This window comes from Balaenoptera ricei, chromosome 1, assembly GCF_028023285.1.
Source record: "Balaenoptera ricei isolate mBalRic1 chromosome 1, mBalRic1.hap2, whole genome shotgun sequence".
Taxonomy (NCBI): Eukaryota; Metazoa; Chordata; class Mammalia; order Artiodactyla; family Balaenopteridae; genus Balaenoptera; species Balaenoptera ricei.
Window position 1 is genome coordinate 144984780 of NC_082639.1, and position 20881 is coordinate 145005660.

At 42.6% G+C, this 20881-nt stretch overlaps 1 protein-coding gene across 1 annotated transcript in view; it reads left to right on the top strand.

The window, feature by feature from the left end:
* The window catches only part of LOC132370883 (regulator of G-protein signaling protein-like), an 85495-nt gene that overhangs the window by 33302 nt on the left and 31312 nt on the right, over window positions 1-20881 (top strand). The window contains 1 exon segment of the mRNA XM_059931848.1: window positions 611-718. Coding sequence (XP_059787831.1) covers window positions 611-718 — 108 coding nt within the window.

Consider the following 20881-nt stretch of genomic DNA (forward strand, 5'->3'; position numbering starts at 1 on the left):
GCATGCCTAGAAACGATGTATAGCTACCCCTAGAAAAAATAATTCACTCTCAAAGGACAATGATTCACAACTATGTATGATATTCAGTTATATATACGAGTTGTCAATTCTGAAAATAATTCCCAAAGACAGAGCCAAGAAAGAGAAAAAGGTCTTAGCATGTTATTTGCCATCTGCTATCCATAAGTGCATCAAATTCTTTGACGCAGTAGCAGAATATGTGAAATGCCTTTGCAGCTCCTCCCTATAATAGACGGGGTTTGAAGGGGTCAATATTCATTTGGATGAATTACTTCTTGTGTATGCGTTAACAATAAGTGCTTCTTTCAAAGTCATATCAGTTACCCGAGTATACCTTAGGCAGAAAATCTCCATGGGTCAGGTGTCTCCAAGAAGGGCAGAAGCCCCCATTCTGGAGGACAGGGGAGGCTGTGTTTTCTTATTTCTAATTTGGCCGAGGAAACTTGTGTCCCTGTGTAAACATTCCATTAAAACACTATTGTCCTACTAAAATAACATTTTAAAGGCAATGCCTTCAAAAACAGTACATGAATCTTTGAAATCAGAGTGGGCAACTAGATTCCATTCCTGTGTTTTCCCTACTTGATAGACATAGAGAAAATGTCCTTTGAGGAACTCTGCTGTAAGTATCCAAAGGTGGCCATAGAGAAGATCAGTGATGACTACAAAATATATTGTGAAAAATCACCTCAAAGAGGTAAGTGTTTAAACTCAGGGATAGATTTGAGACAACCAGGTAAGAGAGAATCTCCAAACTCAAGAGGCATAAGCCAAAAGAAGGATGGTCAGCAGAGAATGACCATGTCTTTATTCTCTCCTACAAAGCCAAAGAAGGGCATCATGAAAATCAGATGCAATTATAAATGAAGGAGGATGAGGATGAAATCGTTAATTCCTACCTTCTTACCTACTCATCACTCTGGGGTTTTAAATAATGCAGATTTGTCTTCTGCCAAGATTCCTGGAGTCAGAGATTTGTGGAAGGAGGTTTGTTGGGGCGTGTCTTAGAAATAACAGCCATAGGGAGTGAGGAAAGCAGAACTGGGCAGTTGTAGATGCTGAACTGTGAGGTAGTTATGATAAATGTCAGCAGATCCTATAGGAAGCTGTAAAGCTGGGATGGGCCTTCAGAGTTGTCCCTCACTGAGGCAAGAAACTTTTGTATCTTCTCATTGACTCAAATGTGGCTGCCTTTGGGAGGACATAACCTCAGGCTGGGCAGTGCCCTTTGGCCAAGACCACTTCCAGAGGGGACCTGAGCTGTGAGTGTCAGCAGCCAATGACTCCAGGCAGCTGGGGGAATGAGTGCTTTGCTCCTAAAGAAAGGAGCTAAGTCATGCCCACAGAACTCAGTACTGTCCACTTGCTTTATAAGGAAATTTTACCCATCTTGGAACAGTTCTTCCAGGAGTCTGATTGGTTTCTTTTCCTAGGGAACGTATACAAGAAAGGCTGACAAACTTTACTACAGCTTGTCTGGAGATCACAACAAATACTTCTCCCTGCTTTGCTACCCATGATAGATTCCTTTTATGCTCAGCTAGTGGCTCTGCTGGTCTTGGGGGGTTAACTTGGCAAGATAACATAGACTTTCATCCCTGAGAACATGAGCCCCTGGTTATCATGACTTCTCAGGCTGTGACTGCTCACTTGTTAATTTATCATTAAAATTGGACAAGGGAGTACCAAGAGTGCCAAATGAAAGCTCCCCTGCCGCTGCTGCATAACTGATGACCCTAATGATTATAGTCAATTGCCCTGCCAGTGTGGTGACTCCTTTGCTTGTCTGCTAGCCTCTTGGCATAAGAAACTTGAAGTGATTGAGCTCCTACTGTGTCCCTAGTAGAAGCATTCCCACTCTGGGAACCAGGACCTCTAGGCTGGTTCTGTCCTACACAGGAGCCACTAGCCCCATGTGGCCATTGAGCTCTTGATGTGTAGCTGGTACCAATAGGTTAAATAAAATATATGACTAAAATTAATTTCACTCTCTTCCTTTTAGCTTTTTAAATTTGACTACTAGAAATTTTTAAATTGTATATACATGGTGCACATTATATTTCTATTGGACAGTGCTGGTCTAGACCCACAGAACCTAAAGTTGTAAGGATTAAAATTTTCCCTAAGTAAATCACTGTTACTGATGATAAATGGATCTCTTCTACTTTCATCCCTTGATTCTCATACTCAATATTCAACTTACCGGGGCCACAGCACCATGTAACGTTCTTCAGTTTATCCTGGAGGACGTGTCCCAAGGTATCATCTCCAAGCTGGTTTCACAGCTAGACCTTCAAATAAATGGTTATTCTACAAGGCTAGCAGCTCTCACAGGTGACAAAACTAGTGAACCCCATTACCATATGCCCATTGCCGACCCCCTTTACTGTAAGTGTATCCCTTGATCAGAGGCAATGTTATGTGGGATCCTATTCAGGAGATCAAACACTTTAAGCCCCCAAACATCAATGCTGACTGAAGCCTTGAAGTTAGAAATACATGTCAATTCCAGTCCAGATGAACAGCTGCCACCTCTGGAGTAAAAATGTCCAATGTCATCAACTTGTTACCAAGTGGGTAGTTGGTTTTCTACAAGCAACGTTGAAATATGTGAGTTTAGCATTTGTCTTTGTTGCTGGCAAGTTGAACGTTTGGCCGCATTGGTAGCTAAGTCAGCCTTGGTGAGTGTGGGGCTCATGCTACTGGGTCCATACGCAGCCTCCATCCCTGCAACCTACATGCTCTGTTCATGAGTTCATTGTGCCAGTGCTAGGGTGGATTATGGCAGAGACTTGCTGATATCAACTGGCTAAGTCACTCTGTCTTCTTGGCTGTTTGGTGCCTCTTTCATAGTGGTTGTTTATTGATGGGCTTTATGATACAATACAAAGGTCTTCATACTTCAAATACATATATATTCAGATCATCTATTTCTTCTTGTATGATTTTTGGCAAACTGTGTCTTTCAAGGACTTGATCCATTTCATCTATGTTATCAAATTTGTGAGATAGAATTGTTCTGAGTATTCTTTTCTTACCCTTTTAATATCCGTGGTATCTGTAGTGATATTCTTGCTTTCATTTCTGATATTACTAATCTGTGTCCTCTCTCTGTTTTTCTTAGTCTAGCTAGAGACTTATTGATATTATTGATCTTTTCAAAAAGCCAGGTTTTGGTTTCATTGATTTTCTCCATTGATTTCCTGCTTACAATTTCATTGATTTCTGCTCTAAGTTCTATTATTTCTTTTATTCTGCTTACTTTGGATTTTAATTGCTCTTCTATTTTGGGTTTCCTAAGATGGAAACTTAGATGATTGATTTAGATGATTTTTCTTTTATTCTAATATATGCATTCAATGCTCTAAATTTCCCTCTAAGTACTGCTTTTACTGCATCTCCCAAATTTTGATAATTTTTAATTTTTATTTAGTTTAAAATATTTGTAAGATTTCTTCTTTGACCCACGTGTTATTAGATGTATATTTTTAAGTCTCCATGTGTTTTGAGATTTTCCAACTATCTTTCTGTTATTGATTTCTAGTTTAATTGCATTATAGTCTGACAGCAGATGTATAATTTCTATTCATTTAAAAATTTTAAAGTATGCTTATGGCCCAGAATGTGGTCTGTGTTGGTGAATGTCTTATGTGAGCTTGAGTGAAATGTGTATTCTGCTGTTGTTTGGTAAAGTAGATTGTAACTACCTAGTTGATTGATCTATTTGATTGATGGTGTTGTTGAGTTCAGCTAGGTGCTTATTGATATTCTGTCTGCTGGATCTGCCTATTTATCATAGAGGGGTGTTGAAGTCTCCAACTATGAAAGTGGATTTACATATTTCTCCTTGCAGTTTTATCACACCTAGAGCTCTTGTTCTGGTCACATAATTTGACACTCCATTATGCACATATATGTTAAAAATTGTTATATCTTCTTAGAGAATTGACCCCTTTATCATTATGTAATACTCTTCTTCATCCCTGATAACATTCCTTTCTCTGAAGGCTGTTCTGTATAAAATTAATACTCTTGCTTTCTTCTGATTAGTATTAGCTTGGTGTACTTTCTCTATCCATTTACTTAGAATCTATGAGTTTTTATTTGTAAAGCTGGTATCTTGTGGCTAATATATAGTCGTATCTTGTGTCTTGACCCACCCTGACAATCTCTGTTCTTACTTGATGCATTTAGACTGTTAACATTCAAAGTGATTATTGATATAGTTGGTTCAATATCTACCATATTTGTTACTGTTTTCTATTTCTTGCCCTTGTTCTTTGTTATTATTTTTTTCTTCCACTGTTTTTCTGCCTTTTGTGATTTTAATTAAGCATCTTATATTATTACATTTCCTCTCCTTTCTTAGCATATTGGTTATACTTTTTTTTTTTTTACTTTTTTAGTAGTTGCCCTAGAGTTTGCAATATACATTTACAACTAATGTAAGTCCACTTTTAAATAACACTATACCACTCACAGGTAGTGTGAGTACTTTATAATAACAAAACAATCTAATTCCTTCCTTCAGTCCCTGATATCATTGCTGTCTTTCATATATATTTGGCCCACCTAGGCATATATATAATTGAATACATTATTGCTATTATTATTTTGAACAAACTGTTATCTATTAGGTCAATTAAGGAAAAGAAAAACCGTTTTTATCTGCATTATTCCTTCTTTGATGCTCTCCCTTTCTTTATGTGATCTGAATTTCTTATCTATATTACTTTCTTCTTTCTAATGAGTTTCTTTTAACGTTTTTTGCAAGGCTAATCTACTGGCAACAAATTTCCTCGTTTTTGGTTTGTCTGAGAAATTCTTTATTTCTCTTTACTTTTGAAGGATAATTTTACAGGATACAGAATTCTAGATTGGTGGGTTGTTGTTGTTGTTTTTCTCAAAACTTTAAATATGTCGCTCCACTCTCTTGCCTGCATGGTTTCTGAGAAGTCAGATGTATTGGGTTGGCCAAAGGATTCATTCAGTGTTTTGCCCATAAGGTGGCTCTAGTAGCACAAAGATGTCTTTAACTTCATTCAAAACAATTTTGTTAGATTGTATATGACAGCTGTCATATCAGAGTGCATTTTAAAAAAGACATCAATATTGATGAATTTTTGTGTAGCCGTTTTAATATTGAAGATGGAATTTTAAAAGCAACATTTTCAGCATATTTAGCTTTATTATTTCAAGAAAGGTAAAAACGCAACCGAAAAGCAAAAAAAAATTGTACAGTGTATGGAGAAGGTGCTGTGACTGATCAAACGTGTCAAAAGTGGTTTGCAAAGTTTCATGCTGGAGATTTCTCACTGGATGATGCTCCACGGTCGGGTAGACCAGTTGAAGTTGATAGCAATCAAATAGAGACACTAACTGAGAACAAATCAACGTTATACCACACAGAAGATAGCCAACATACTCAAAATATCCAAATCAAGCGTTAAAAATCATTGCACCAGCTTGGTTATGTTAATCGCTTTGATGTTTGGGTTCCACATAAGTTAAGTGAGAAAAACCTCCTTGACCGCATTTCTGCATGCAATTCTCTACTTAAACATAATGAAAATGTTCCGTTTTTAAAACAAGTTGTGACAGGTAATGAAAAGTGGATACTGTACAATAACGTGGAATGGAAGAGATTGTGGGGCAAGAGAAATGAACCACCAACTACACCAAAGGCCAGTCTTCATCCAAAGAAGGTGATGTTGTGTATAGGGGACTGGAAGGGAGTCCTCTATCATGAGCTCCTTCCAGAAAACCAAATGATTAATTCCAAAAAGTACTGCTCCCAGTTAGACCAACTGAAAGCAGCACTCGACGAAAAGCGTCTGGAATTAGTCAACAGAAAACGCATAATCTTCCATCAGGATAACGCAAGACTGCATGTTTCTCTGATTACCAGGCAAAAACTGTTACAGCTTGGCTGGGAAGTTCTGATTCATCTGACGTATTCACCAGACATTGCACCTTCGGATTTCCATTTATTTCGGTCTTTACAAAATTCTCTTAATGGAAAAAAATTGCAATTCCTTGGAAGACTGCAAAAGGCAATTCTTTGGTCAAAAAGATAAAAAGTTTGGGGAAGATGAAATTATGAAGTTGCCTGAAAAATGGCAGAAGGTAGTGGAACAAAAATGTGAATATTTTGTTCAATAAAGTTCTTGGTGAAAATGAAGAATGTGTCTTTTATTTTTACTTAAAAACCGAAGGCACTTTTTGGCCAACCCAATAATTCTTATGTTTATTCCTCTATAATTAGGATGTTTTTTCCCCTGGTTTCTTTCAGGATTTTTAAAAATCTTTGCCTTTCTGTAGTTTGAAAAATGATATGCCTGGGTGTAGTTTTTTGGCATATATTTTGCTTGGTGTTCTCTGAGCTTCCTGATCTGTGTGTTGGTGTCTGACATTATTTGACAGGAGGGATTCTCAATCATTATTGTTTCAAATATTTCTTCTGTTTCTTTCAGTCTTCTTCTTCTTGTATTCCCATTAAACATAAGTTATACCTTGTGTGAAGTTGTTCCACAGTCCTTGGATATTTTGTTCTGTTTTTTTTGTTGTTGTTGTTGTTGTTGTTTTTTGTCTTTGTGTTCTTTGTCTTTCAGTTTTGGAGTTTTCTATTGAGATATCCTCAAGCTCAAAGATTCTTTGCTCAGCTGTTTTCAGCTTTCTAATGAGCCCATCAAAGGCATTCTTAATTTCTGTTAGTGTTTTTTATCTCTAGTATTTCTTTTTGGTCCTTTCTTAGGATTTCCACCTCTCTGCTTATATGCTCATCTCTTCTTGCACGCTCTCTATTTATTAGAGCTCTCAGCATATTAGTTATAGTTGTTTTAAATTTTTGTTCTTTTATTTCCAACATCCCTGCCATGTCTGGTTCTTCTGCTTCCTCTTGTCTTCAAATTGTGAGGTTTTTTTTCTTTTGTTATAACTTGTAATTTTTTTCTTGATAGCCAGATATGATGTATTGGGTAAAACAAACTGTTGTAAATAGGCCTTTAGTATTGTGATAGTGAGGTGCGGAGGGAGGACAAGCATTCTATATTTCTAGTTCTCAGTCACAGAGCCTATGCCTCTGGTTCAAAGAATCAGGGAATTAACTCTGATACATTACTACCATTTAATTTTCAGGCTGTATTCAAGTTTCACCAAATGTCTCTTTAGTATCCTTTAGTATGAAGAGTTCCTCAGATTTTCTTTGACTTTTATATCTTTGACACTTTTGAAGATTGCAAGCTGATTTTTATAGATGTCCCTGAGTTTGTGTTTATCTGATGTTTCTTCATGATTAAACTTGGAGTATGCATTCAGTTATTTAGAAATTTCATGCAGTCCATTTCAGTATAGCAGGTGGTACATAATTTTGCCTTTTTCATTACTGGTGATGTTTCGTTTGATCACTTAGTTAAGGTAGTGCCTCCCAGGGCTGTCCACTGTGAATTTAATCTTTTCCCTTTGTAATGAATAAATATTGTGGGGGCCGGTTACTTTGGAATTATGTAAATATCTCATTTTTCATCACATTTTCAATTTATTCGATAGATAGATAGATAGATAGATAGATATCTGTATGGGCTCAGTGTTTACTGATTTTATTCAATGGGTTTAATCCATTACTACAATTATTTATTCTGATGCTCAAATTGTCCCCAATTTGGTCACTGGCAGTCCCTTCAAAGCTAGCTTCTGTTTCCTTTTGACATGTCTCTTGATCATGTTCTTGCTTTCTTCTATGAGATGTACTCTCCCTGCTCAAGCCCTAGAATCAGCCATTTCTCCAAAGACCATGGTTTCTTTTCTCAGAGATTGGTATTTTGAAGTCAAGATCCAGGAATTAAGGTTAACTTTTTGCTATTGTGGTGTCACTGCAATCAGGTTTTCTCAATAGACAGAGCTAGAGAACATACATGCATGTGCATGTGTGTCTGTGTGTATGTGTACACAGACACACACACACATATAACCATAACCATATATACATATATATATATAACCATATATATATATAACCATGAGATCACACCAATTCAATCCAACACCACTGGGCTCATTCTACTTTTCTCCTTTTCCATATTTTTACCTCTCTTCTCTGACAATGTGAAACCTGACTTCCATTGTCCTATATTTAATTACTTATTTGATTAACCCTCTCTATGTAAGTAATCTCCTAACTCCACTGTCACCCCATTTCCTTCTCCGGTGCTCTCCTACACTTACTTGGGCTCCAACACCTTATACCAGGCCACCTCCATGCATGGGCACCCTCCTCACCTTGCTTTAATTTCTACACCACTTTCAGGATGCTCCTTTATGGGGAAACTTTTCTCACTCTGCTCTCTCTGATTACCTGTGCCAAGATGCTGTTACATGTGGCCACCCTCCTCATGCCATTGGGGCTCTGACTCCCCACCTGGCTATCTTTCCATAAGATACCTGGCTATCTTTCCATAAGAATGTCTTCCTTATCCTTTTTAGGCACTGACTTTCTACACAGGCTGCACCCATTCCCTGTGTAGACTCCCTTCTCATCTTGCTTGAACTCTGCCACCTCCTACAAGGTAGTGACCATTTTTTTTTTTTTTTTAACATTTTGGAAATTCTTTTTTTTTAATTTTTTAAAAATTTTTATTTATTTATTTATTTATTTTTGGCTGTGTTGGGTCTTCATTTCTGTGCGAGGGCCCTCTCCAGTTGCGGCAAGCGGGGGCCACTCTTCGTCGCGGTGCACGGGCCTCTCACTATCGCGGCCTCTCTTGTTGCGGAGCACAGGCTCCAGACGCGCAGGCTCAGTAGTTGTGGCTCACGGGCCTAGTTGCTCCGCGGCATGCGGGATCCCCCCAGACCACAGCTCGAACCCGTGTCCCCTGCATTGGCAGGCAGACTCCCAATCACTGCGCCACCAGGGAAGCCCCGGTAGTGACCTTTTAACATGGACATCTTCAACCTGCTCAGGTTCTGACATCCTATCCTCCACACCTGATGGGATTATCTTCCTCATTCTGCTCAAGTTCCAACACTCTATGCTGGCCTGTTCCCCTGTCCCCTAACATGGATGCCCTTCTCACCCCACGGGGAGTCCCCATGCTGGGCCACCCTTTATGTGGATGCCATACTAATCCTGCTTAAGTTTGGAGTTCTCCAATCCAAATTTCCCTTCATGTGGATACCCTCATCATTGAGGTTGGGTTTCAGCACCCAGTGTAGGGCAGTGCTTCCGTGGGGAAGTCCTCCTGACCCTGTTTGAGATCTGACTTCCCACAGGGCCATTGTGACTCTTTCTACCTTTTGGTGCTGACACCTCCCTGTTGTACCCTTACTAATGGTTTTAGAACTTAATTGTGTGGGATATGATGCCATCACTTCAGTCTCTTACGGGTGGCACTAGTCTCTGCCATTATCCTCAGGATAAGATCATTGTTTTTAACATCTTTACTAAGGGGTGGGGGAGAGTTTCAGAGACTTCCACTTGATCTTTCTTGCCATGATAACTCTTATTCCTCAGGCTAAGAAAATAATGTGACAATCCTGTCAACTACCAAGTAATTCCAAATATATATTTAGGGATTGGAGAAATGACTACTGGGTGGATCTGTGGACCCAGTGGACCAACTGTGAGCTGGACCTGGGCCAGGATTCCATTTATTACCTAACCCTCATAAACACCTTCTCTAGTTGGATCAATGATGGCATTCTGGGGATCCAGATAATAGTGCTAACTGGCACCCTGTGTCCAATAGTCCTTGAAATGACTGGATCTTTCCCTTCCACAGGTGCACAGCTAATGGAGTAAATGGCCAAAGATGCCTTTGGAGAGGGACTGTGGGGTGTCATTAGCATACACTTTCCTTAGTGCCATAGGGTCTTCATGGAGAACTTTTTTAAGTCAGTGGATTTCAAGTCTGAAAATTGACTCAGGTCTAGAAACTGGGCAAGGGATTTGACTTTTTCTGGTACAACTGCTCTCAGTCCCTAATTCATCCTCGGTGTCTTTTAGTTGTATATATTAAGCAGTAATTTTGTTGACTGCCCATCTATTTAACCTGTAGGAACAGCATGTTCTATTAACCATACGCACACCTGAGGGTCAGGTCCTCCTAGCTGCCACTCTCACTTTATTGCCTACTATAATAATAGCACCTTCCTTACTTCTGATAGTAAAGTGCCTCAACCTCTTTGATTTTGGGATTCTATCCCCGTTGCTATTAGAGAACTCAATTTGGTAATAGTCATCTGTGACCTACAGAAGCAAGTGTGTTGGAAAACTTGGAGCTGGTGTGTTAAGAATATGCACATTACAACCTGCTGAATGAGAAGGCACAAGCCACCCACACGGGGTAGCAGGCAGCTCCCTGGACATCCAAACTCCCACTTTGGTGAAGTGAAAACCCCAGAGTCATTTTGACTAAAGATGCAGGATCAATACACTCACATAAAGGAAGTAAAGTTTATTACTTACAGGTTTATTACTCACAAGTCCCAAAATGGGGGCACAGTGAGCCAAGGGAAGGGCAGTCCTCTGTGCCAGGTCACAAGCAAACAGGAGAGAGAGCAAGCAGGGTAACAAATACCTATTACTTACAAGGAGGTTGGGGGTGGCAGTCACTAATTTTTCTCGGGCCCAACTCCAAGTGGTCACTTTTAAAGGTTGCCTGGGGAAAGCAAGGCAGGAACTTGGGACAGGAAACCTAAGCTCAGGTCCTTATTTAAATGTCCAGATTCTGAGTGTAAGGGGGGTTGTCATACTGCACAGTGTCGAGGCAGCAACTCAAAATGACTGTTTTCTCATCACAATTGACCCTGTGATGCCTAGGCATTACTCTTTAGGGAAAATCATGGGTACTGTTTTGAGTGATGGAGATATTAAAAGCCACTGGCATGGTTTTGGTCACCCAATGGATGAAACATTTGAGCAAAACAAAAATGCCAATCAACAATATCAATAGGCAAGTGATAATTTGAAATCCTGTCCATAACCATTCCCTCCATTTGTTGGGGTCCATCCAAGAAAATAAATCAAAACCACTGGATAAGGTTAAGGTAGGTATTTGATTGAAAACTTGGATGGGATTATGGAATATTTGTACCTGTTGGGCCGTCTTTTGTAAATTTGTCTGAATTAGTGTGGAATTCATTTATTTATTTATTTATTTATTTATTTATTTATTTATTTATTTATTTATTTTTGGCTGTGTTGGGTCTTCGTTTCTGTGCGAGGGCTTTCTCTAGTTGCGGCAAGCGGGGGCCACTCTTCATCGCGGTGCACGGGCCTCTCACTATCATGGCCTCTTTTGTTGCGGAGCACAGGCTCCAGACGCGCAGGCTCAGTAGTTGTGGCACACGGGCCTAGTTGCTCCGCGGCATATGGGATCTTTCCAGACCAGGGCTCGAACCCGTGTCCCCTGCATTAGCAGGCAGATTCTCAACCACTGCGCCACCAGGGAAGCCCCCTGGTGTGGAATTATTAACGTACATACAGCAAGTGGTACCCTTTGCATCACCTATACCTCCTTCCTTGGCCAGTAGGTAAATGGTCATCCAGAACCATCTGCGCCAAAGAATCACGTTGTCGTTGCATTAAGGCTGGGCTTTGGTATAGCAGCCCATTGTGCTTGGCCAGGGTGGCTGACAGGTTGGTGTTTGCCTTAATGATTTGTTGTTGCATCTCTATAGTGGTGTTGCCTAACCCAGTTCTTGGGAGGGATAGTAGCAGACCTACTCCCAACTTAATGGGGATGAATACCACTCACTTTTTTTTTTTTTAAACATCTTTATTGAAATATAATTGCTTCACAATGGTGTATTAGTTTCTGCTTTATAACAAAGTGAATCAGCTATTACAATAACCACTCACTTTTGACGTGAAGGGGTAGAAAGTCAGACTGCGGTTCCTGCTCCATGATTTGTGAGGGTAGTCCCGGGGAGACTAAACTACGTTGGTATGAACAGACAGGACTCCTGGGGGCCAGCAAGGAGGCAAACACGTTGGAAGTTGAGGGAAGGAGAAATGTGTAGGTGGAAAACCACTTACATATGACAGCCCTAGGGCACCGGACCCAGAGTGCACGCCAGGGAACACAAAGTAAGCTGGGCTTCTCCTGGGCAGCTGGGCCTTGAGCCCCAAGACCATGGGAGTCCTGCTCCTTGGGACGAGGTGTAGGCATATTCATCTGTGCAGTCTTGGTGTCTGGGCAGATATGGAGGATTATAGAGGACATGTGGGGCCTTCTGCCAGGCTCTATATGCTGTATTGCAAAGTGTCCTGTGTGAGAGCAACTGAGCACCACAGAGATCAGCCGGGCAAGCTGCAGGGATCCGTGGGGCAAATGCGGGCAGGGCCAGTGAGTCAGCCGGCTAGGCCACTAACTCTGGCAACAGCCTTTGTTGAGCCCAGTAACATGCCCAGCAATGACAATGGCCCCCAAAATGATCCCTGGTGTCTGCCCATTATATTAAAATATTAAGACTACTGGAGGGTTTCACAGGGAGGATTGTGGAGCCCTGAGTGGTGATGATGGGAAAGGGTCCTTTCAGGGTGGCACAGGGGTAAAGAGGTGACCCTGTGGCTGTGGTCCTGGAGGGTATTGTTGGGGGCTGCTATGGTGGTGGCGGCATCCACAACCGAGGAGGAGTCCTCCCAATAAAAATTAAACTCACGACCCCCCATAGGACCAGTCTAATTGGTGGGGTGAGGGCAAGCAACCAAGTGAAGTGTTTAAAGGGGCCCCATAAGGTGATGAGACTCAACACATACCTTGGTCTTCCGAAGCTCAAAGACTCTCCAAAAGCAGAGAGCAGCCTGGCAGTCAGTACTGCCTCACACTAGAGCAGCAAGCATTGCAGTCAGCAAGGAGGCCCTGCGGTAAACACACAGTTAACTCTGCATAAAGTCACTCAAGGGGGTTGTCAGCAGGGAATTTAGATAAACAAGCATGCAGTTCAGCAACCAAGTCCTGGGTCCTGGGGCACGCTCACCATCATCAGCCACCTGTCTTCCTGGGTGTCCGCTCTGCTATAGTGGGAGGTGGTGGAGGTGGCATTCGGGACGAAATCATGTCCTGCAGCGTTGTGGGTTGGGGCACAGTCATCTCCAGCATTGTCGCAAGTGGAGGGGGCCCTCCCAGAGCGCATGGCTCTCCCAGGTAGCCACCCAGGAGGAGAACTGAGGGGCCAAGGGGCCTCACAGGGTCGCATGGGTTTAGGACTCCCTGATTAAGGTTTGCTTGCACTGTCAGGAGTGTCTACTGGTATTACAAATTCTCAGGAAATTTTGGGGGGTTCTCAAGGGTGCTCCTCGCAGATGATTGGGCAGTGCTCTCCTTCGAGGTGTAGGAGGTCTCCATCCATAAATAATACAGTTGGAGGCACACGTGTAACCTTGGTTTAAAAAAATTTTTTGTTATATGCTCCTGACAATCTAATGTTTGGCCCTGTATTGCCAGAGATGGGTCTGAAGTGCATAAGGCCATCCGCCAATCAGGGTTAAAATTTGGGCAGTGTAATGGCCAGTGCCCAAACGTCAGGATGTTGGTGACTGTTTGGGCAGGGCTGGCGGCCTTGAAACATTTGTGCCCTTGGTCCCATTTAAGATAGAGGGAGGGAATCACCCAGCTGGTATCCATACCTGGTGGCATCTCGGATGTAGCCCCTCCAGGACTGACCTTCAATACTTGCCGTCCCCCTATCCTGGGTGCAATTGCTGCGAGTGCTGTGCGGTTCCAGCACCTCTGTAGTGTCACCTCTCCAGGTTCAAGGAGAAGCCCCCTGACTCAGATGGCACAAAAGGTACAGAATAAGGCCAACAGCACCAAGGATTTGTATTTTGTAGTTTCGTGCCTGCCCACTGACTGCCCTATGTGAACATTTTCTATAAGGCCTTGTGGGTCAGCTTGTTGGGGGCCTTCTCAAAAGTGGGGTGGACCAAGTCTTGTAATTGTATCGTCATGTTGCCATCATCTAATGTTGCTGCTATCAACAAAGCTGAGTGCCATTTTCCCCCTTTTTGAGATCCACACCGTTTAATTCAGTGGGCCCAGGGGCAATTATTTCCACTTCCTGTAGGGAGATATGGTTAGGAAAAATGAGCCACCCACCAAAGCCACTATACATTTGGAATTTCAGCTGGAATTTGCATATCAAGCATTAAGCGTGGCCCAGCAGCAGCATAGTGGTCTGTGTTCTCATGGGCCAGGGGGTCATAGCTGACCAGCTTCCCTGAGCAGATTGCCAATGAATGTTGTAAGGCGAGATGATCAACATTTTAAATCTTTAAGGGGACTCCAAATTGTTGGGAAAAATGTAAATAATATTGTCCTATATGATGAAGGCATCAGATTCCCCATGTTAACAATCATAAGCAACATCGCCTAGAGTTGAGAGTGGTAAGTGGCCCTGGCAGCAAGAAAGTTCATTTAGGCGTCCTTATACCACCCTGTAACTTAAGGAGCAAGGATTTTAGAAGACCACTGTGGCATTCAATAATGCCAGAGGCCTTTGGCCAGTATGGAAGACGAAAGTTCCCTTGGATGTCCTGTTGGAGAGCCTGTTATGTGGGCAGTAAAATGAGATAGATCCTTGATCTGAGTCAGTGATGTCAGGAGGGCCAAATGGGGACACTTAGAAACAAATACCTAGGAAAGAAAGAGATTACCTGCTCAGCAGAGATGTTCCTGGTGGGTGGAGCAAGCAGTAGGCCTGTGTAAATATCCACACATGTAATGGTGAAGCAGGTAGTGCCTGCAGATGGAGGCAGCAGCCTTATGAAATCAACTTGCCAGTGGCTGAAAGGGGTGGCCCCCTTACGGAGCTGCAGTATGGCGAGGCAGTTTCCAATGTTTGGTTTGAAGCACAATTTGCAATTTCAAACCATGCGTTTTTCAAGGGCTGCCGTAAGAGGAACACCGATGCAGCAGGCCTGGTCACTGTGGGCAGCAGCTCCCTCATGACTTGAAGAGATATGGGACCACTCAGCCAGAGAATAAGGAGTTAAGAAGTGTTGACTAGGAAAGGCCAACATGGTGGAAGGGTAGGGGTTGGTGCTGTGTGGGGTTTTGCTGGTGAGTGGAGCCGATGGACTTGTGGGTGAAGAGTTGGTGGTTGAGAGCCCCGAACAGGAGGTGACCTGTATTTGGACAAGGGTCCCAGCCTTGAGGTTAAAGACAGCCTCTGGAGTGGTAGCATTTATGTCTGCTGAAACATGTGTAACCTTAATTGTGACTGGTGCCTGGGCAACATCCCTCCAAATTAGGGGACTCCAAATGAGACAGCCTTGAATGTAAAAATCGTCCCACTACCATTGGCCTTAACAAACCACTAGCTAGTTAGCAAGTGCTTGTGAGTCAGTAGAAATATGCACAAGAGGCTTGTCACGGGCAGTGGCATTCTGCACGGCCATCTGTACCACCACAAGCTCAGGAAGCTGAGCTGACCCCAACCTGCTGTCTTCGATAAGCGTGGCGCCACTGGCAGGATGGGACACTGCCATCTCCAACGGGCTCCACCACGTACGATGGTGGTGCTGCCGTGCGTGAAGTACACGGTCTGGTCTCCTTTTCTTGTTCCGTCAGCTTTTCCCAGGGGCTACCCCAGGTCACCAGAGGCCTAGCGACGGGCGCCATCACTGGTTCTTCAAGGTCTGTGGGCAGGGGTTTGAGGAGTGGGGAAGCCACATCCTCCTGTATTTGGAAAGACCTGCCAATCCTGTCAGGTACCATTTTCATTTAACAAGGAGGTGGATATGGTAGTGCGGAGCTGCTGTTGGGAGACGTCCCTTATCCACAGCATAATAGGAACAACGGGCACGTAGGAGAACAGGTTCTCCATTCCCGTGAGGGCCTCTGTTTCTAACAAAGCCCAGTAAGCAGCCAGAGTTAGATGCTCTATGGGGGTGTAAGGGGTGGCTGTGGAGAGCAGCCATCTGGTCCAGAAGCCCTTAGGCAACCAGGAAGAGCTGTGTTTACTCCACAGGGTGTGGAATGCATAGTCCGTGGTGGTCAGTGCCTCAACCCAAAAGGAGGAGCCAGGGGAATCAGGGGGAGGCCTTGATGAATTGACCTTTGTGCCATCTATAAAGCTTGTTGTTAAGCTTGTCTCCAGTAAAATGTGGATTTCCATGTGACTGCATAAATGGGTCTAAGAATGATGGACAAGCGTGGTATGTGTTGAGATTAAAATGACAGTGGCCTAAATGAAGGGGCCTAAGACAGGTTGTGTGAGGCTGAATTGTAAACAATTGACGTTTAACTGCAAACAGAATGTCCCATCCTTTAGAGGACCAATTAATGCCCAGAAATTTCACATCTGTGGCTTGCTCTTGAACTTTATGTGGGGCAGTAGCCCCACCTCCATGTTGTATGTGTTAGGGTCTCATGCACCACATCCTCCGAGGGGCACCAGATTAGGATGTCATCAACATAGTGCCAGATGAGAAAGAGGACACTGTAAGGGTGTCCGGGTCTTGCTGGCAAATTGTGGGCAATAGCCAGGTTGTTAATATAGCCCAATACACCGGTCAACGGTATATTGGGTGCCTTCAAAAATGAAAGCAAACTGCAGTCAGTATTGAATAGGACATATTAGCTAGATTCATGGCAAAGTGAATCTAGAGCCCTTTGGATGTCCTTAGTTAACGGGACATTGTTGGAAATAGGAGCCTTCATGGAGGCACCTGAATGTTTATATTTCGGTAGTAAGGTAGTAAGTTGTCACTCATTAGTAGGGGGTTTTAATGCCAGCCAAATGGGGAAATTGAACGGAGAAATGGTGTATTTAATGACTCCTTCCTTTGATAAATCTTGAATTATGGGCTGCAATCCCTCAGTCCTATGCTGTAAACTGTATTAGGTAGCATTTACCGTCTTAATCAGGTGTGGCTGTCTTACAGGCTCCCAAAGTGCAGTTCCCACCAAGAAGGCCAGGAATTTTGGTTATTTCCAAATGGTGTGGTGACACATCAAGGGATCCACACCTGTCACAGGAAAGGGTAGGACCAAAGGGGCCACCACCACTAAAATGTTTTTAATAAAGCATTCCAATTGCGACGTTCAATGGAAGTTGAATGCTGTCCACTACCCCTCCTGTTATGCCTTGTAATTTAAAGGGTACCCCTCATTTATGCTTGGAGGGGTGCCTGGGAAGCACTGTAACTTGGGCTCCAGTGTCAATGAGTGCCATAAAATGTTTGTTGTGTGTGTCCCATTGGATAAAGTATGTGGGTGATTGTCCTCTAGAGAAGGGACAAACTAAGGGGAACCTCCAGGACCTTAGAGCAGGAAGTCAGGGTACAGGATCCTGGGTTCCACTGCCAGGGTTGCAGTGTTCTGAGGGGTGATGGCATTCTCCCACAAAGCAGGGCTGGCTGCTATTGACATGGCTTTTTACAAAACTCAAAAGGAAATCTTTCTCCACAGAAATGCATTTTTCTCAAACACTAAAAATGGAAGAAATTTTTTTTATTTTGAAAGGCTCAATATTTAAGCCACTTGCATATGATAACATATTTTATAATAAAGACATAAATGCCATGTGCAAAGAATTAACATGGAAATTTAAAGTATTTTCAATCTTTAGACTTGGTACAGAGAATTTTGCATTTCTATCACACTATAGTTAGGTGTCTCTTTCTCTTTCACTTTTGTTGTTGTTGGACAATTTGGTACAATGGATAGTGATGGGGAACACCTGGGGAGGAGGTTATCTCTTCCCCAACTCCTATGCTGCCACCTCCCCTACTAGGATGTCCCAATCATCCTCCAAGGGATCGGGGTTCACCTCCTCCCAATAACATCAGCAATGTTAGCTAATGTATTAGGAAATCTCCCAAGCACCAAGCACCAGTGATTAGGCATGTTGATATACCGCTTCACTCAGTAAGGCCGAAGCCATTTGAGCAGGGGGTCTTACAAGCATCTGGTAGTTTTTGACCTCTTCTGGGGACATGCGAGGCACTGGTACCATGTACTTGGGGGTCCCATGTTTAGCCAAAATCTGTTTCGCTGCACCACACGAGGGGTGGGATTCCTGATATCCCACGGGGCCAAGGGACGATTTGGGACAGCAGCAAGGAAGGCAGCAACATAGGAGGCACTTGCTTCACCAGTGTTTGCCCACCTGGGGTGCCATGATGCCCCTGGTAGAGTTTCCTCTGTCAGGGGTTAGAGCAGGCTCTCCAAGCTCAAGACCCTAGTCTCAACTACTGATGCAGTAGGGTCCAGCAGCCAGTCTCCCCTTCCAGCGCTAATCTAGGGGAACTCTCCTGGCCTTCCAGGACCTGCTAGCCCATACCCTGGTCCTTGCCTGAGGGAAAGAAGCAGAGACCTACCATCCCAGTTAGCTCATCTTGCCTCAGTGCCAGGACTTTCACATATAATATAGCCAATCACTTCCAGACCCCATACCCAGTCTAATGGGGAGTCTGATCTTTCACAGCACCAACAATTTAGGGTGGGGATCCGCAGTAACACCCAGCAACAGCATACCCAGCAGCACAAAGCGTCGCCGCAGACCGCCAGCCAGCAGTGGTTCCCTCCCAGAGACTGGGCAGCTGGAAGAGGAAGTTAGTCAGCCAGTTGTAGCTAAAAGCCATGCTATGAGAGTTCAAACTATGTCCACCGTCCCATTCTTGTCACCAATTGTGCTGGAAAACCCAGAGACAGTGTGTTAAGGATATGACCTGCTGAATGACAAGGCACAAGCCACGCACATGAGGTTGGCAGGCAGCTCCCTGGACACCCAAGCTCCCACTTTGGGGAAGTGAAAACCCCAGAGCTGTTTAGATTGAAGATGCAGGTTCAATACACTTACACAAAGGAAGTAAAGTTTACTACTTACTGGTTAATTTCTTACAAGTCCCCAAATGGGGGCACAGTGAGACAGCGGAAAGGTAGTACTGTCCCAAGTCACATATGATCAGGCAGAGAGAGAGCAAGCAGGGCAAGGAGGTTGGAGCTGCAGTCGCTAATTTTTCTTGGCTCAACTCCAAGCGGTCACTTAAAAAGGCGCCTCAGGAAAAGCAAGGCAGGAAACCTAAGCTCCGATCCTTATTTAAGGAATAAGGATTATTTTATCTTATTATTATATCTTATCTATCTTATTTTAAGCTCCGATCCTTATTTAAAGAATCCAGACTCTGGGTGTGGGCAGGATTGTCATACTGCAAAATGCCAAGACAGCAACTCAAAATGGCTATTTTTTTCATCACGGAAAGTCACCATTAAGCTTCTCAGTGATGCTAGTTTGCTCTCAACAGTGCTTTTTTCTTTTCTTTAGTAAAAGGATTGCTCTCTGGGACCTCTGTGGAACATTGTTGGCTGCTGGATTTGGGGACATTATGTAATTTATCCTCTGTAGCATGCTCAGTTCTATGAGTCTTTTGATGTCTTCCTGAGCCGTTTATTTGGCCACTGGAGTGTCTACTAGTGTGGGCCATTGTTTTACCCAAACTTCTAAGAACCAGCCTAGCAACATTGTACTAACTCCCAGATCCTTGCCAGGCTCTGAAACCCTAAATCCTGGAAGCATGTGCCCATATTGATCAACTCTCCCTTAACCAACTTTATATTTTATCCCCTTTGATCCAGCACCCTCAGCATCATTCTCATACATCTTCTCGTAGCGTATGCCAAGCTTATGTTGGCTGGTCCCGCTGCTTCCTGTGGAAGAGGCATTTCCCTGAGTGAAGCACCTTCTCTTCCAGCTGAGGGCAGTATATGATATTTGTCTTTCTCTGTCTGACTCACTTCACTTAATATAAGTATTAAGGTCCATCCATGTTGCTGCAAATGGAATTATTTCATTCTTCTTTATGGCTGAGTAACATTCCATTGTCCATATATATATCTATCTTACATGTTCCTTATCCATCAATGGACCCTTAGGTTGTTTCCATATCTTAACTATTGTAAGTAATGCTGTGAAATGCTACAATGAACATGGGAGTGCATATACCTCTTTGAGTTAGGGTTTCATTTTCTTTGGGTCAATATTTAGAGTGGAATTGCTGGATCATGTGGTAGTTCTATTTTTAATTTTTTGAGAAACCTCCATACAGTTCTGTTTTCTATAGTGGCTGCACCAACTTACATTTCCACCAACAGTGCACAAAAGTTTTCTTCTCTCCAAATCCTTACCAACACTTGTTATCTCTTGTCTTTTGGTTAGTAGCCATTCTAACAGGTGTGAGATGATATTGTGGCTTTTGATTCACATTTCCTTGAGGATTAATAATGTTAAGCATCTTTTCATGTACCTGTTGTCCATACGTATGTCTTTTTTGGAAAATTTCTATTCAGATCTTCTGCCCATTCTTTAATCAGGTTGCTTGTGGGTTTTTTTGCTGTTGAGTTGTATGAGTTCTTTATATATTGTAGATATTAGCCCCTTATTAGATATATGATTTGCAAATATTTTCTCCCATTCAGTAGATTGCTTTTTCATTTTGTTGATGGCTTCCTTTGCTGTTCAGAGTTTACAAGAAATAACAAGTGTTGTTGAGAACGTGGAAAAAGACTTTCAATTTTTCCTTCTTGTTATTTGAGGCTATACCACTAGATGTAAGCAAATTTTGGAGTTGTTATAGCTTCCTGGTGGAGTAATTATCTCTGGTAATGCTCCATACTTTATGGTCTACTTTGATTTTTTTGTAGTTATCACCTTTATTTCTGGCTAGTGTTTGCTTGTTACATCATTTTCCATTCTTTTACTTTTTAATACCTTCTTGTTTATATTTAAGGTGAGCCTCTTTTAAGCAGAATCGTTTTTTTGTATTTGTTTACTTTTGTTAAGTCCAATTTGACAGTTGCATTTTAATTGAAGTAGTTAGTCCAGTTACATTTACTGTAATTTCTCCTATTTTAAGTTT